The 18,671-nt window shown below is 37.7% G+C and overlaps 1 protein-coding gene across 2 annotated transcripts in view; it reads left to right on the top strand.

The window, feature by feature from the left end:
* Positions 1–243: 243 nt before the first annotated feature.
* LOC131139204 (ephrin type-A receptor 6-like) overlaps positions 244–18,671 on the top strand; it is a 61,291-nt gene continuing 42,863 nt past the window's right edge. For both annotated transcript variants that reach the window (XM_058088551.1, XM_058088552.1), the window contains exons 1-2: positions 244–766; positions 12,257–12,321. In XM_058088551.1, the coding sequence (XP_057944534.1) occupies positions 685–766; positions 12,257–12,321 (147 nt within the window). In that variant the 5' untranslated portion in view covers positions 244–684. The remainder of the gene's footprint in view (positions 767–12,256; positions 12,322–18,671) is intronic.

An 18,671-nucleotide genomic window follows, 5' to 3' on the forward strand; every position in this document is an offset into this window, starting at 1 on the left:
TGCACCATAGAATGCTTGTGTGTGGCTTCATACTTCCACATTCACCCCCATTCTCCCAAAAATAGAAACACACACGTTGTGTCTAGACTCGTGTGTTTATGTAATACATTCAAGCAGAAATAAAGTAGAAATGAAGATAACGAACAAAATCATATATTTATTTGGTCTCCTGTTCTCTGTTGGAGAAAAGACAGAGAGAGAGAAAAAGAGAGAAAGAGAAAGAGAGCGAGCGAACGAGAGAGAGAGAGAGAGAGAGAGAGCTGAAAGTGAAGCGGGATGTCCGAGATCTCTTTCCTTGTTGTGCCTCCTGCTTGTCTGTCCTTTCTTGGAATGAAGACATCGAAATCCAATCCATATTGACTTTATCCCGAAGCGTCCATCGCCAAAGTTCGCCGAGACTCCGCACGAGCCCGCCTTTTCTTTTATTTTGGAAGTTGCTCCAGCCGAAGTGTTTCTTCTTTGGTATACGCGCAATGGAAGCTCATCTCCATCGCCTCTCTGCTCACCTCCTGGAGCTACTGATGATATCTTACCGATGAAAACAACTCATGTGGACCAGACAGTGACCTTGTCGGTGTGGATACTGCAGATTGTTTTCATGACAATCACACAGCTTTTATTTTGGAGGGTCTATTGAGGGCTCCGTGCTTTGGCGCCTCTTGAGCGCACCTGTCTGACTCAACCATGTTGTCCTCTGGGAAATACTACCTGCTCCTGGTCCTGCTCACCAAAAGTATCCTGTCTGACCCAGGAACCTCTAACCAAGGTGAGGACATGTTTGATTGCTTTAAACAACAGTGGCTTTAAAGATGTTTACCATTAAATCATTAAATGAATATCAACAGTGAAAGCATACACACATGAACGCACCACGCATATTATATATATATGTGTGTGTGTTGCATCAAATCAATAATAAAAATTACATTTATAATGTATATATTGCAAATAAGCATATGGCATATGGCCTTAATAAGGGCATATTTACATTTTTTTTTCAAAACATGAAATGTATTTCATTTTAAATCAATCAAATATTAAAAAATACATGCATGACCTAATTTTCCTCATTTCCAATATTCTGTTAATGAAAAAAAAACATATGCACATAAGTAATTCATGATCAATGTTATGTTGTATAATCCTACCAGAGATGCTCTATGTGTCTGCTGGTGTGGCAATAATTAAATTATATTAAAATAAGTGTCAATATTTCAGCAGTTATTTGACAACATAGTCAAAAAATGAAAGGCACTCACTAAAATATTGGGAAATTTATACATGATTTATGTAACATTTTCAAAGAAAAAGGTATAGAATTTGATCACAATGATAGCATGAGTCATTATTATATTATTCTCATATAAATACGGTTCCATAACCATTCTCTGAATTGATTCAATATTTGTAATAGTTGGTGTGCTAGAAGGTCCACACATGGAGGCTCAGAGCTAAATAATGCAAGATGACATTGTTCTCCACCTCTAAGTCTGAAGGCACAGAAATATTGTTCCATTGACTGGGAGCGCTGAGTTTTCGTGTAAACGGAAGCCTCTGGCAACTTGTCAGCTCTACCGTTGCGTTGGACCTACCTTTTTCCCACCTCTGTGCCTTTTTTTTTTTTTTTTTTTGTTGATATCAGACAAGTTGACTTCTGCAGTCCCAGAAGGATCCCCCACAAACTGACACTGCAGGACTAAAAGAAACATCACAATCCCATCTCTGCTTGAGGAGGTGGACTTCAAATGTAGCAGGATAATTGCACACTTTTTGAAATGTATTCCCAGTCAAATGAGCAGTATGAGTTGCATATATGTATATATATATATGAGGAAATATAGAATGTAATAATGATGGTATCTACTCTGGCTTGTGCTCATAAGTCTCATGGGTAAACGGTCTCCTTCATTTAAATCTCATCTTCAAATCTTCCACTTCACACATTGACAGAGGTCAGATTAATATTCCTTGCCCGATGTTTGATGTTTAGGATACACATTTTCAAAGAGGACGGACAGCTCCTGTCACTAGCCAAATGTCAGAGTCTCCTTCACTTTATCTTAGTGTGTGCATCACTTTATGTAAGTGCGCTGAGTTTTCCCCACAGGATGCGTGTCTGCCTGCCTGCCTGCCTGCCTGCTTGCCTGTGCTGGAGACAGTTCTTGAAGGGGTGGGAAGACTTATGGGAAAAACTTGATAAAACTACAACGTGACGAGTTTGAAATGTACCCACCAAGAGGCAATACTGACTAGGTGCTAAGAGCGGGTCTTGAATATGAAGTAGGTGCAGTATATTTGGCTTAACAACTTTGAATAAAAGTTCAATGTAAAACTGAATATAAAACTAATGAGGTTGTGTAATGTACTTGACATGGCAAAATAACACAGCCTCACACATTATGACTCGACTCACAATGGATGGCAGTCTAGATCATCGTCCGGTTTTTCTTTTTCCACATAAAAATTCAGTTTTGGGGCATATTGGCTGAACTTTCAAGACCTACAAAATATTGAGTTTTAGGACTACATAAACATTGCAACAATGTAAATCAACTTTGGACTCTCTTCTTCAGATAAAGAGTTTGTTTCTTTTTTGGGCTGTATAAATTGGTAGTAGAACATACATGTTTCAGCGAAAACACCTGATTTTCCCGCAAAAAATCTGAGAAAATTAGCTTTTTCTGTCGAGAGGCAAATTCAAGCAATACGCTGACTGACATCGACTGACACCTCAAACATCTGAACAGTTGTTTACGTCTATGAAGCAACAAAAACAACACCAAAAAAATATTCTCATGACATAATAAATACATTTATGAACAGATTTAGAACATAACACAAAGTATAACACCTAAAAATGAACTATTTACAAATGTGTGCGCGTGTGTAAACTATACATGTATTCATGTGTACTATTTGTAGACGAACAACAACAACGGCGTCACCAATGTCACCCCTATTCTTTGCGATCGTGACAGATCCACAGCCAGACAAACTCTGTGTCTGTATTTTTGTCTATTTAGTCACCAGTCCCGTGTGTATGAAAATACGTCTATGGCAGTCAACATTACTTTTTGACCACCTTATTTTGACCTCTTTGCATATTTGGGGTAGTTCAGATTTTTTTGACATAAAATTGTATGACATCCCCATGAGCACTGTAGTCCCACCACTTGGTTTCTAAAGTCCAGTCCATTTCGGTCATACCACGTACATAGTGCCAGGTAGTCGCTGGGGTTTGGCTTCTCAAAACAATATGCGTTCAAAAGAGTAATACATTCGCATCACACAAATGCCTTCTTGAAAAAAATCAGACCTCACAAATTGCTCGGCTTTATATTTTGTCTCCCGTCGTATCCCTGCGCACTGCTGCCTCTCCATTTTTGTGTATGTGTTTGTTTTCCACACAAGAACTGGACTTAGGAGACCATGTCAAAAAATACAAACTATCCCTTTAAGTCCACCAAGCGTATACCATTGGGTTTATTTTTTACACTGATCATGGAACCGTAGTTTAATAAAATCTGATTAAACAATTTGTGTAGAACTTAATAAATGTACTACATGCAAATGTTTTTGAAAGTACTATTTCCAAATATAAAAGGTTAAATTGGTATTTGTACATGTCACTGCATATTGTAGCACAGTAATCATTTGTGTGGTCACCGACAATACTGATGCAACACAGTCTGTCTGCCGGAGCGCTGGCTTTTAATTTCCCTAAGTGGCTATTATTTTTTAAATGTTAATTGAAATAATTATGTTATAAAATTATCAACATAATACTTTAAATGTGTCTGTGTCATGCATATGTACCGGGCAGTTAAATCTATTGCTACAGAAAATGAACAATATATATGTATTATTCTTATTTTGTTAGAGTAAAAACAACACATTATGTGTGCATTTGGGAATATAACGCAGACTATCGCTTTAAGACGAGGTTGTCATATTGTCTGTCTCATAATCGGATGAATTCAATAATGTTGCTGACCTTTAGCTGCCAAAAAAATAAATTCTCATTTGGCTGTGTTAAACTTAAAGAAACATAAGACGATTCTAGTGTTTCATATTCAACATTAACCAGGCAGGATACTACTTTATCCCCAAAAAGTATTAAAAACACTTTTTTTTCTTTCAAAGAAAGACCTGGCCTCTTGATTCAGTTCGGCATATTTGCAAGTTGCAGCTGCAGTTGTTAAATTAAATCATATTATATTTGAGCCCAATCAGACTTTGGCCAGCAACAGAAAACATCTGGTCATGTAAACACCTGCTTAAAGCCACAGTAGGATGATGAATGCCTCTTTTTGTATCCTACTGTAGGTTTTAGAAACACTACTTTACAGTATAGAATAGAATAAAATAGAATAGAATAGAATATAATAGAATAGACTTAGGGTTGATTAAAGTTTTAAAATCAGATTAATCATAGTGTTCAGATTAATTAATCATGATTAATCACCATGTCACGCTATGTCTAAAACATGCCCATTTTCACTGTATTTTATTGAAAGAAACATAAATGACATATATTTGTAAATATAACAGCACCAAATTAACTGAAAATGTACATCAAGTTAAGAGATGGCACACATGTCTGAAAATCTATTTACCTAACTCTGGTTTCTGTTGAATTGTCGAATATTTGTATCAGATTTTCTCTGTGTTATTATGAGTTATTTGAGCTATTATTATAGTTGGAGCTCCTTAGTGCAGTGTGTGTGTATACAGTATGTATGTGTGTGTGTGTGTGTGTATGTGGGGTGCATCAATACATGTATTTGTATCAACAGGGGTCACAGTTCAGTATTTCAGTATGCGTGTGTGTACCGAAAAAAATGTGGCACAGCGACAGCGGAGTAACCGGAGAAAACCCACACACGCACTGGGAGAACGGGTAACTCACACAGAGATGCCCAAGCAGAGAATCGAGCACAGGTGTTCCCGATCTCCTGACTGTGTGGCCAACGTGCTAACCACTCGCCCACTGTGCAGCATAATACATATATAAAAAATACAATATAGTATAATTACAGCCAAATAAGAAGAGACAACATGACTCTCCTGCACAAATACACACACACACACGCAAAGCATACCTGAAAATGCTCACATTGTCCGTGGAAAAGTCACATATTTTTCCCTTCTTTACCATTGCCTTCCATTTGTATAGTTCAATTTTTTTCTACATTTTAAATTTAGTCAAGTCTGCAGGCTACAGTGGTGACGTTATCCACGCTTGAGCAACAGCAATCGGCAAGGACAATGTATTGCAGTGTATTGTGTGTTGGCGGTCTTTCTGAGGATTTCTCTTATTATCCTGTATTTTCTGGAAATTTTCCCTTGTTTTGAAATGCAAATGTTGAGGTATGATATGAATGTGTGGACATATATTTTGGCTGACATACACAAACTAAATGAAAACTGCACTTTTGGGGGAATTTTACCCATCATCCATTATATTTATGTGAGACATGAACACACGTCTGTGCATTCTAAAGGTATAAAAACAGGTAAAAAAGAGGTAGCTCATCACTGCATGAAATGGGACCACCTTTGCAACCTGCAAAAACTATGATTAAAACACCTCCAAAAAACCTCCAACAAGGTTTATATATATGTATGCTGTTCATTCATGATAACATGTCATACTGATTTTTATATGCATTTAAAGGCAATGAGAGGTGTTCATTTGATTGGTTAAGATTACACTCGGCTGTGTTAAACCCTCTCACGCCTTCTCTTCTCCCTTTTTGCCACTTGCCGGTGGGAGGGACGGAGGCGTGGGTGCGTGGCGCTGCACCGGACTGCGCCTGGTCTAGGAAATTTGAGTCCCAAGTGTTCAATATTGGCTTGCCATAATTGCAAAATCAGTCTCTTCATTGCAAAACCAAAAAGGCTACTGGCGGCCAAACCGTACCAAAACAACATAGCAAACTCACAGTTGAGCAAACTCAACTGTCTTCTCTGCATCCAGCCGTACACACAGTCAGGACTCATTTGACAAAACATCACAAAACTCTTGAACGACACAACATATAAGTCCCATGTTGCTGAAAAACAGTAATAACTACATAGTGGTTATATTGGTTTTATTATTGAGATAGAATGTGTTCTAGTATTTAGTGATTTATTATTTTATTTAATGTCCATCATGTCCTCTGTGTACTGTATGAATGACTCAGGAGTCATTCTAGGTATAATTTAGGTCAGAGGTAGGGAACCTATGGCTCGGGAGCCAGGTAGGGCTCTTTTGATGACTGTATCTGGCTCTCAAGCATTTCTTACCACAATAAAAATGTATTTTTGCTAAAATTTTAAAGTAAACATCACAGAAATGACTGTTAAAAATAATATTAAAAATCAACAACTTTCTTATGCATTTTAATCCGTCCATTTATTTTCTACTGCAATACGGCCGGCCATATCCATCTTTCTTGAAGATATTTTCCAGGTCAAACACCAAAACTCGATTATTACTGGGTAATGCAGTAGTCTACCTCGGTCATTGAGATGTCAACATGTGAATGTAGACTTTCCTCCTTTAGTCAAATAGCTAAAGCTGCAGAACCAAGCCTTCTGGTGAAGATGGCCAAAAGAATGAAATATACTGAGTATGGTGCAAAATTATGCAGCAGCAGAAGTTGTATTAATGGCAACAAGTATTTGATTTATTATTAGACACTGCGCTGCTCACGAAAGTGTGCTGGCCACACCCCATTGGCGTGGGGTAGTGTGCCTGGTCTACATAATTAGAGCCCATTATATCTAAAACTGTTGGTCTTACATAAAAATGCACACATTTTATTGCATTCAAAATGTATATGGCTCTCACAGATACACATTTTAAAATATCTGGCCTCCATGGCTCTCTTAGCCAAAAAGGTTCCCGACCCCTGATTTAGGTATAAGATCCGATTTACATCAAAACTCGACTTGCATCACAGTCTAAGAACTGAGGTCACTGGTCACTTATGTTAGACAAGGCGTTCTTACATTTGCTGAGGTTTGGATATTCAAACTTGCTTTTTTGAACAAGATGACAAGATGTTCTCCCCGTGTGTGCGTGGGTTTTCCCCGGTATTCCAGTTTCCTCCCACATTCCAAAAACATGCTAGGTTAATTGGCGACTCCAAATTGTCCATAGGTATGAATGTGAGTGTGAATGGTTGTTTGTCTATATGTGCCCTGTGATTGGCTGGCGACCAGTCCAGGGTGTACCCCGCCTCTCGCCCGAAGACAGCTGGGATAGGCTCCAGCATGCCCGCGACCCCCGTGAGGATAAGCGGTGTAGAAAATGAATTGATTAATTTTAGGAGGTTTATCCCAAGACCATGTAGACATCCCTACTTCCAAAGCATAATAACAAATGCATAATAATAACATCCTGATTGTTCATATTTACAATTATTGGATCAAATATTTGTGACACTGCTTATTGAACAAAGTAGTTAGGAATGTCCTTTAAACATGACGCCTGTTCAGAAGAGATCAATTCCAGACTTCAATGATCATTTTCAGTGAGTGTTTCTCATAGTGTGTAATGGAAACAGACTGTTCCACACTATCTCAGTATTTAGGGAGCCCAAATCCTCCCACTGCTATTTTAATTGACTGATAGCTCTTAAAGAATGGGGTCATTGCAGTATAAAGGATGTAATTGATTGGAAGAGGTATATAAATTGGGAGAGCGTTACCATCTTAATTGCATTGATCTTCCCTGCCTTGATCATGGGTGAGTAGAAGTTCGCCTAACTCTCTCCAAAAGTAAAAGAACAAACACATTTAGAATTTTTTTTGCTGTTGTACTTTTCAGTCAATACAACATGTAAAATATTTTTGTTGTTTTCTGTTCCTGCTTTCTGCATCCTTTTCTGAACTCATCAGCCAAAAGCATCTCACAGCTTTTTTTTGCAAAGTCAATCGTATGGATGTGGGTGTGGCTTGCAAACTGTGTGTTGTGGTGATGGGTTCACATAATTCCGTCATTGTCAAATTTGCATGATTGGCCATGACAGATTAAAAAAAATAAACAAATAAACATGACAAAATAATAATCTTTATCGTCATTGAGTATAATGTGCAATTGTCTTCAATGTGGCTGTATGGTGAACGAGTGGAGGCTCGGTGACCCGAGTTCGATTCCACCCTCTGCCATGTCTGTGTGGAGTTTGCATGTTCTCCCCGTGCATGCGTGTTTTTTTTTCGGGTACTCCGGTTTCCTCCCACATTCCAAAAACATGCTAGGTTAATTGACAACTCCAAATTGTCCATAGGTATGAATGTGAGTGTGAATGGTTGTTTGTCTATATGTGCCCTGTGATTGGCTGGAGACCAGTCAAGAGGGTGTACCCCGCTCAAAGACAGCTGGGATAGGCTCCAGCATGCCCGCGACCCTACTGAGGATATGTGGTCCAGAAAATTGATGGATATTTGTAATATTTTTATTCTCTGACTAGTAGTTAAATAAGAAGCAATAATAAGTAATAAGGAAACTGACTATTAGAAACACAGTATGATGAGGTGATCTACATCACTGCACACCACAAACTCTCACACTGCCACTCAGTACCCAATGTAGTACGGTACTGTATCTTTAATCTATGAATTAGAATATAAAAGTAAAGTAGAGAAAGTGATATACTTTTTCTCTCCAAAAATCCTCAACCAATATTTGTGACATAAAATATATATATATATATGTATTGTTTTATTAAAAAAAAAATAAATATTATTGAAGGAAGTTCAAGTGCAAGAAATGTGAGGCTGCCAAACATGGCACAAAATATTACATTTTTGGTCCTTTTGAGCCAAGACCACTCTGTCATCATAAGTAAGCCCTTATTTACCAAGCTAATGAACGGCGGATGGGATAGTATTTCAGTAAACACTGACTTACTGCTTCATTTAGCCTCAAGCCAGGTTTATTAGCCGGACAACCGTTGTGTTAGTCGACACTGGACAACAGTTGTAACACCGGAGTGGCAGGTAATCTGAAGATGTGAGTCTCCGCTCTATGATGTCCGCAACTGAAGTGGGACTTGCTTTATTGATAGAGACTGGAATTAACTGTCTGTGTAGAGACAAAGGAAATTGCACATTCATCATATCAAATTGGCTCACAGGACTCAGTGAAAGAGCGGGTCTCTTCAAACCTGAGCCGTGACTGGAGTGCAGAAGGCTCGGGAGCACTCTTGTATGTACTCATGCATTAAGAAAAATAAGTTGTTAACACAACAGTACAGGGGAGCACAGAACAGAGGCCCCTAGCCCCTTTTTGAAATTTTTGTCATTGGCGAAAGTGATTTTTTTTAGGTCAAACCCCAAGTTAATTACAATGTCCAGTGGATATAATCAGCTGATAGTAGAAAGTAGATAGTAGAAAGTATCAAATATTGAAAACAGCACTTTTGTATGTAGTATCAACTATTAAAACCATTGTCAATGTCAAAGTGTGGAATAATCTCAAATGTTTGACTTCAGCACCTCGGGTCAAATATCTTGACTGTTACTGTGGCGACGAGGAATAATCTCTGAAAGTTTGGAGATGGGTCAGACTTACAACTCTCACAGGTTTGCCGCTTCTGCTCGGTATATAGCTGTATTATAAATATCTACGTTCTGAGTGCAGTCAGTGCGTTCAGACCGTTTCTGTTTGTCAGCATGTCGCCAATAATGAAGGGTTATTCAGCAAGAATGAAACGATTTCATGAAGCATTGCTTCAGTTCACATGCATCATCATGGAATGAGTCAGTTTGAAAGATGAGTTTTCAAAGTTTTGAATGGCTGCCACAGGGGTGCTTGAACATTGAATAACGACACCAATCAACTCAGTGGACCATGATTTTCCGAGACGTGTTTTGGACACTTACAAGACACATGAAATACAACTTGATTGTCAGTAGAAGACAATTTACTATTCCACTTCCTCAATATTGCACCACGTAATGTGTTGATTCTTTTTAAATAACCTTTTACAATGTTGCAGAAACATTTATTATACACCATGACTTCCTACAGCTCATGTGGTGTCTTTAATTCAGTTAATACAGTAAACCTCGGATATATCGGATTCAATTGTTCCCACTGGTTTTGTCCGATATAAGCGAAATCCGTTATATGCGTATACCGGAAAATGTCCGTTTTACGCATATATCGGATTTATATCCGGTATATGCATAAATCGGATTTTATCCGTTATAAAAAGGCACTTCCTTGACTATGTTTCCAATGTACCTGGACGCGCAGGCAACGCTGCAAACGCTGCAAATGACGTCGTAAAGCGGCCTGTCACGATTCGGCGAATTGGAGCGCCACGATGCGGCCATCCGATATATGCGAGGGAAATTTAATGGAAATGCATTGGAACGGGACTGGAGATTTTGTCCGAAATAGGCGAAATCCGTTATAAAAAATCCGATATATGCAATGAATTTTTATTGGAAATGCATTACAGAAAAATTGGTTCTTTTTTATCTGTCCGTTGTGAGCGAATTTCCGACATATCCGAGTCCGATATATCCGAGGTTTACTGTAACAAAATAAATATGAATCTATGGGTCAAACATGCATTTCCAAATCCATCCATTTTCTATACCTCTTATTCTCATGAGGCTTGCGGGCATGCTGGAGCCTATCCCAGCTGTCTTCGGGCGAGAGATGGGGCACATAGGACAAACAACCATTCACACTCACATTCATACCTATGGACAATTTGGAGTCGCCAATTAACCTAGCATGTTTTTGGAATGTGGGAGGAAACCGGAGTACCCGGAGAAAACCCATGCATGCACGGGGAAAACATGCAAACTCTACACAGAGATGCCGGAGGGGGGAATCAAACCTGGGTCTCCGAGCTGTGTGGCAAAAGTTGAAAGTTTCAAAGTTGGAAACTATTTTTTTTAACCAAAATTAATTAATCTCTTCTTTTTTGGTTTCCACTTAATGAGAAACATGAATTAATAAAATAACAAATCCACATAGGAGTCTCTCACCAGCCATGAACATCACTACAGGTCACTGCACATGATGCGTTCAGGTCAGAATAAATGAGCGTCTGACTCTGTGCTACTCTGTGCCTCCGCATGCCATCACATGTGGCTTGCGATGATAAAGATTCATGAATTACAATATAGATTTTAAGGAAATTAATTACGTTTATTACCGCCATTAACAAGTTTTTCTTTTTGACAGCCCTAATAATAATAGTCAACACCGTGACGTTGAACGTCATTTGGATTCCAAGTGGTGGACTCCCAGGTAATTGCAACACAAGCCTAATTTGCAAAGACCATTTGTAGCAATGACCTGAGAGGGACTGAAAGTTTCTAATTTGCAGTAAGTTGCTTTAAATGATGATTGTCACTTTAAATGCTTAAATGCGCAACCCACAATCATCTCAAACTGCTTCGGAAGGTTAGATTGTAAAATGTTTTCCACGCTACAGTTTGGTTGAATACCAACACAGAAATGGACTGAGATGGCTTGAAAACGATCACGCTGAATTTAATGTACGTTTTGTAAAAGTTGCATACGCAGGCCAGAGTGGCTCTATACATTTCATACTGACATGAACAGATTTATTTTTAGCAGAGCTGATTCTGCTGGGTCTCGCTCAGACATAAAGTGATGCTTTCTGCAGCTTTCTATCTTCCACACAGACAGCAGGCAAAAAATCCATGATGCCTTTTTCAGGCGCATTACTTTGCTTTGATTGAATTATATGGGGAATGCCATGAAAAAACATTTTTTTTAATTCATAGTTTATTCATATTTATTCATAGTCCATAGTTACAGTAAATAACCATGGTGGGGAGATTCAGACTAACATTTTTAGGTTTTTGACCTTTCTGTTCATGAAGCCAGTCCTCTATAATAAGACAGTGTGTTGTACCCCTTAATCCATCAATATTTGGGAAAAATCTCCCTGACCTCTTTATGGGCGCGTCGACTTCCTCTGTCGATGGAGGTCAGGTGTCTGTTAAAGCTGCATTGTCCTGGACCTTCTAAAGAGCTGTTATTTCACACTTGGTTGAATCTGTTAAGGGCGTTACCGTTCTCTATGCTCACTGACAGCTTGATAAGTATTGTCTGTTCTTTCCCCCGCTTTGGCGTTTCCATTTCTTTTCTTTTTAACTTCCGAGTCCAACCTCTTCGCTTTTTGCCACTCTCCAGCCAATTCTTGTGCTTGTATCGCTATGCTCTGACTCTTCTAACCTTCCCTTCCATTTTACATGACTTTGCTTTTTTCAGTGATTCTTTTGGACACCACAGCAGTGCTGGGAGAACTGGACTGGAAGACCTATCCTGTCAATGGGGTGAGTGACATTGGAATTTAAGGCTGTAAATCTATGTTAAAGGCCTCTAGAGACTGTAGAAGTTTAGCGGATCTATAAAATGCACATGACTAACAGTATTTGATGGCAGGTTATAATTTGGACAACTTTGTGATAAGATAAGATAAGATATGCCTTTATTCGTCCCTCAGTGGGGAAATTTGCGTTGCACAGCAGCAAGAGTACAGAATCAGTTAGGCAGTACAAAATACACAATATAGAAAAATAAACAATATAAACAACCCAAGTATTAACAAAATCAACAGTTTTTCCCAGAGTTATATACAATACAGTATGTAGATAATATGAAACGAGATGAGATATATGACCAGTCTATACACTGAGATATTGCTAGTGAGTTAATATGAGGCATTATGGAAATACTTCACATAGAACTTTAGAGCCCTTAATATTGCACATGGAGGTTGATCAGATATTGCACAGTGAATGGGGGTCTGGAGTAAGTATACTGACTATAAAAGCAAGTATTACACAGATGTACATAGCGGTGTAGTAGTCTATTGGGAGCAGTGCTGGTTGTACAGCCTGATGTCGGTTATGCTGTCTGAACTGGGAGCTTGGAACTTGGGAGCAGTCCTGTCCTGTGGTAAACACTGAACTAACAACTATATTAACAAGCCAACTAAACCGTTTTTCTTGTTTTCTTTGTGAACAGACACACATACGGAACCGTGTGACAACTCATAAGAAATATCACATCTGAAATATGACAGAAAGAAAAAGGGGAAAATACAGCCAAATACATCCCTCTGTGCATGGGAGAACGGTAGATGGTGCATTCACTGACCGTCAAACAAAGTAGGACAAATCACAGCTGGTATTAAACATTAAAAAACTGTGGGATTTTTAATTAATAGTTACAGTTAACAGTGTTACTATTGGCGGAAGAAAGCAGCAATTTTTACACATTGCGTCTAATTTAGGACACAACATATAACAACATAACATTTTGCGTTCTTGGCTGTTATTAAAAGTGCAACACATACTGCCGCGACGCCAATATTAAGCAACAAAATACAGAAGCATTTCTCAGGCCAAATAGTGTACCCACTGTGGAAAAAAAACAACCCAAGAACTCCCTTGAAAACAACTCAGGAGGTTTCGCTGTTGGGGAACGTTGGCTGTAATTGGCTGAACAATAACACAACACGTCACCACTCAAATTCACATCAAATCAATAATTCATCACAACTGTAGAGATTTAATGTTATTTTCATAATGTTTTTCTCTCTGTAGCCCATAGGGAGATGATGACAAATTGGGCTGTTGTAATCTAAATCTCACCGCTCTTTGCCAGGTTGTCTTCCTCTGCTGTTGTTATTGATATGTGTGTGTGTGTGTGTGTTAAATTCATAACTCATAGTTAGGTTTTTGATGAATAATCTGTCAAAGTTCACATTTTATGCCTTTCTTGTCATAATGCTGATGCCGCTCACATTATTATAACACACAGTGCAGCGCATTAGAGGCTGAACCACCATCACAGTAAGGATAATAAGGCATGTTTTATTAATAAATTAGCTGCCACCGCAATTTGTATAATTAGTTTGAACACTTTGATACTTGTTCTCTGTCAATAATAAAATTAATTACAAATTACGGACAATGTCCTTTTAATGCTCATGGTGGTAAAGCTAGTTTCAGTGCTTTATTATTGACATTATATACTGCATATCTGCAAAATGAGCTCACATGTCAATTATGTCTTGAATTCAGACCTACTGGGAGTTTCTGTTAAAAAAAAAATTAACACAACTTGTAGAATATTTTCAGTATTTGAATGTTTGCACAATATTTTACAACTGCTTCTTTTCAATGCTATGAAGGATTTTTCAGTACAAAGTCACAGAGGAGCTCATAAAAGAAGGCGTGATGAGTGTAGCACATTGTCCAAAGGTGTAATTCCTGCAAAAATCCTGCTTATGGAAATAATATGAACAAATTTACATGAAGAGGTTAAAAATTACAATTGGTCCATTGCAGGCATAAGACCAATGAGCCTGATAGTCTGCTATTGATGCAAAACCACTGGCATACTATGGCAATAATTGGTCCACCGTACTTTTGACGGTACTTTTTCATCTCCTTGATCCACACGCTTCTTCCAATAGCGCTGCAGCGCTTGGATTGCTGTGGTATGTACTGCAAACTCTCATTCTTATTATGAAAAAGTGAGGCAAAGAAACGTTCAAGAAACCTAGGTGAATCTGTTTCCTAAAGTGCCAGGTTTGCCCGCGACCATGACAAGCCTGCTATTGATCAGAACCTCGACATGCCAAGTTTGCTGTGCAAAATGTTCTATACTCATTCACAGGAGATGCCTGAAGTATTGGTTATCTGATATTCCCTAAACTTCTGTCATCCATGTACATGTGGTGAAGATGGTTAATGTTCTTTTGGATGACAAGATGTTTAAACCTTGGGTCATTTTCAAGGTTCTCTCTAACCTTCTTGAATTCAGCTCACTTTTGCACAGTTGATATAAAGCTGGAGCCTCAACCCCTGATGTAGCAACCATCACAGCGTGAATGTCCTTGTGGGCTGACCCCTTTTTCTGCAGATATTTGATAACACCACAGTGCCTAATTTTAACCGTTTTCACAAAATGTCTCTAATACTACTTTTCAAAGTCCTGAATTATTTATCCAATGTGGGTTTATCTTAGGAAACCATGCAGTTAGAATAAGCAAAGGCTTGAATTCAATGCATACCAATGTCAAGGGTGTGGCCTGTCTTCTTTTAGTCGGCTACAAAGTCTTCACCTCTAACCCTTGTAGTTACTATTCATTTTGTTATTGTTAATTTGTTTGATGGTAATAGTAATGGTTTTATTTCATGTGAACATGCATCATATTACAGTTGAGTGCATCCCATAATCAGTTCACAGTTCCACATGTCCAAAATGAGTAGGAAGAAGCAAAGCTTATTAAATCCTACCCCTCCATCTGGTACTTTTACAATCTGTAACTGTTACATTTGTTCACTTCCTGCTTTCCATAATACAGTTTTTAAATAATGTACCTATTCTGAAGTACAAGGTGATATGAGCATCCAATGACATAATGGGTACCATAGTAAGTGTCGATATAGTGATATATATAGCACATCATGACTGGTTCAAGACTCTTCATCCTTGTATTTAGCAAACATCAACTGCTTGTATTGTTTCTTGAATTGGCTCATCGTTGTGCATTGTTTGAGGTCCTTACTCAATCCATTCCATAGTTTGATTCCACATACTGAAATGCTATGGCTTTTTAACGTAGTCCTAGCATAGAAGTGTTTCAAATGTAGTTCTTCCCTGAGATCATATTTCTCCTCTCTTGTAGAGAAGTATTGGATGACATTTTTAGGTAATTGGTTATTTTTAGCCTTATGCATTATTTTAGCTGTTTGAAGATGAACTATATCAGCAAGTTGAAGTATTTGTGATTTTAGTAATAAGGAGTTAGTATGTTCTCTGTAGGCGGCATTATGAATTATCCTTACTGACCTTTTTTGCAGTACATTTAGCGAGTGAAGATTGCTTTTATAGTTATTAGCCCATATTTCCACACAATAAGTAAGATATGGTAGAACCAGAGAGCAATCAAGAGTGTGGAGTGATTTCTGATTGAGAACAAATTTTGCTTTGTTCAATACTGAAATATTTCTGGCCACCTTATGTTGTATATTTGTAATATGAGGTTTCCAGCTCATATTTCCATCTATTGTGATCCCCAGAAATTTATTTTCATTCACCCTTTCAATGTCCACACCGTCTATTTGTATTTGCTGGTGCGTGTCCTTTCTTCCGTTACCAAACAGCATGATTTTAGTTTTAACTTGAAATTTTAATTTCACTCAGCCCCTCTGCTTGAAGTTGATATAGTCTTGTCTTGTACAGTCATGCATTACTTAGACAAAAACAAGGTTTATAAAAGTGGATTCATAACCCTTTGCGTTTTATTGCTTATTGCACATATTTGTAATCACTTTTCGTTTACATTTAGTTTTAGAGTATGTGCTTTAATGTGGTGTGTGTGTGTGTGTGTTACAGTTAATAAGCTGTGTGATTAGTCTGTGCATATCTGATGCAGCTCATCTTTCAAACTAGCTGCCTGAATTGTTTTTTTTTTCTTTCTTTTTGAACTATGCCACATCCCAAGGGTGCATTTTAGAACACTGAAGAACATAGAGTAAGAAATCATCATTTTCAGCTATTTGTAGGCATAATGGAACTGAAATGACTTCATGCTGGTGTTATGGAAAGCATGTAGTCAGCTTGTATCAAAAGCACACGTCTTTTCCCTAAAAAAAGAAGTAGGGCACCAATATATATACTTTAAAAACAAGCAAGTTTAGCCTTAATGTACATACAGCTTTCCAATGGCTTAACCATTTCCACTGTATATACCAGGGGTGGGTAAACTTTTTGACTCGCGGGCCGCATTGATATAACAAAATTTCCGGGGGGGGCAGACTATATATTTTACACGTAACAGTCCACCTGGTATTATTGTATCTGTAAAATTGTCATGCAATCTGCTATTATTATTTATTATTTTATATTTATATTTAAATATTTTAAAAATAATAAAATATAATAATTAAAATAAAATTAAAATAATAATTATTATATTATTATTATTATGTAAAATATGCAAATATAACAACATTATTGTATATAATTAATATAATAATTAGCATTAATATAATAAATATAATAATCATAATAGTTATAATAATTATTATTTTAATTTTTATTATTATTATGTGCTTGTGTCTCTTTTTTCAGGAGCACTTTTTAAACAACAGTCCATGTCAAACAACGAAATTGATACAACCATCAAAAGGTTGGCTCAGGCTATGATGCCAGGTTGTATGTTGAGTTTAAATTAAATACTTTTGAAAGACTGGGCGGGCCGTATTTAAACACTTGGCGGGCCGGATGTGGCCCCCGGGCCGTAGTTTGCCCACCCCTGGTATATACACTAGCAAATTTTCATAAATGATGTTGGCATGGGTCAAGTACTGTATAATCAGAAGTGGTATTTCTCTGGTCACTTTGTTTTGGTGTCACTTGGTGGGAAGACAACACAAATGTCACCAATGTAATACTGCCTAATGAATCAGGTAAATGTAAAAAAAATATATAAAGGTGGCTTTTTAAACCGACAATGCACTGAGCCACGCCGCGACAACTGCCACTCACAGTCTGAATGCTCTCATCAGACACGTCCTTCATGAACTGACAGATGAGACCCTCAAGCTGGAGAAAGCTTGCATGGTGAGAGAGGTAACTTAACTGTTGAGACAAGCAGCTGATGTTTGTCAACCCCTGCGGTGTTCTACATTCAGCGGCATTGTTGTGAGCTTGATGTGTCAATTAACAACATTAAAATGCCATTTAATTCACTATTCACAACTTCAAAGCGAGCCGTATTGAATCATAGTGAGGCGGCAGGCTTTAATCTTAATCATATATGCATTAAAATGAAGAACTATAGCTGTTGTATTGTCAACACCCTTTTTTTTTTTGGATATTCATTTTTACTGTATGTGTGTTTCTTCACTGGCTTTCCTCTATATTATCTTATATGAGAGACATCAGCTCTGCACTCCCAATGAAAATCTGAATGTATTTAGCAATGTGTAGTTGAGAATATGAAGTTGTTGTTGGTTGGTTATGTTTTTTCAAGTGCTTTGTTGGAGTTAAGATAGTACTTTGTTCTGATGATGCATTATTTGTGCAATGTCTTCAACAAGCACATAAATTAATGGTCGACAAAGTGCCCATTTTGCAGAATCACCTTTTCATGGGAAAATCTTCCAGGCACTTTAGTGACAAATCCCAACACAGAAATTGGTTATTGTTTATCATATGAGGAAATAATGATGTGCTATATATATCACTATATTGACAGTTACTATGGTACCCATTATGTCATTGGATGCTCATATCACCTTGTACTTTGGTACGAGGTGCATTATTAAAAAAAACGCCTTAAACTGTATTATGGAAAGCAGGAAGTGAACAAATATAACAGTTACTGATTGTAAAAGTACCAGATGGAGGGGTAGGATTTAATAAGCTTTGCTTCTTCCTACTCCTTTTGGACATGTGGAACTGTGAACTGATTATAGGATGCACTCAATTGTAATCTGATGCATGTTCAAATGAAATAAAACCAATACCATTGCCATAAAATCAAGAGAATGTATAGTTTGCATGTAAGTTAGGACCATTTCATACAGGGTGCAAGGTTTAGTTGATCGAGCCTCTTTGCAAGTCATTCTGGATTATAGTGCACATGATTAATCTGGATTAT

Source organism: Doryrhamphus excisus, chromosome 12, assembly GCF_030265055.1.
Source record: "Doryrhamphus excisus isolate RoL2022-K1 chromosome 12, RoL_Dexc_1.0, whole genome shotgun sequence".
Taxonomy (NCBI): domain Eukaryota; kingdom Metazoa; phylum Chordata; class Actinopteri; order Syngnathiformes; family Syngnathidae; genus Doryrhamphus; species Doryrhamphus excisus.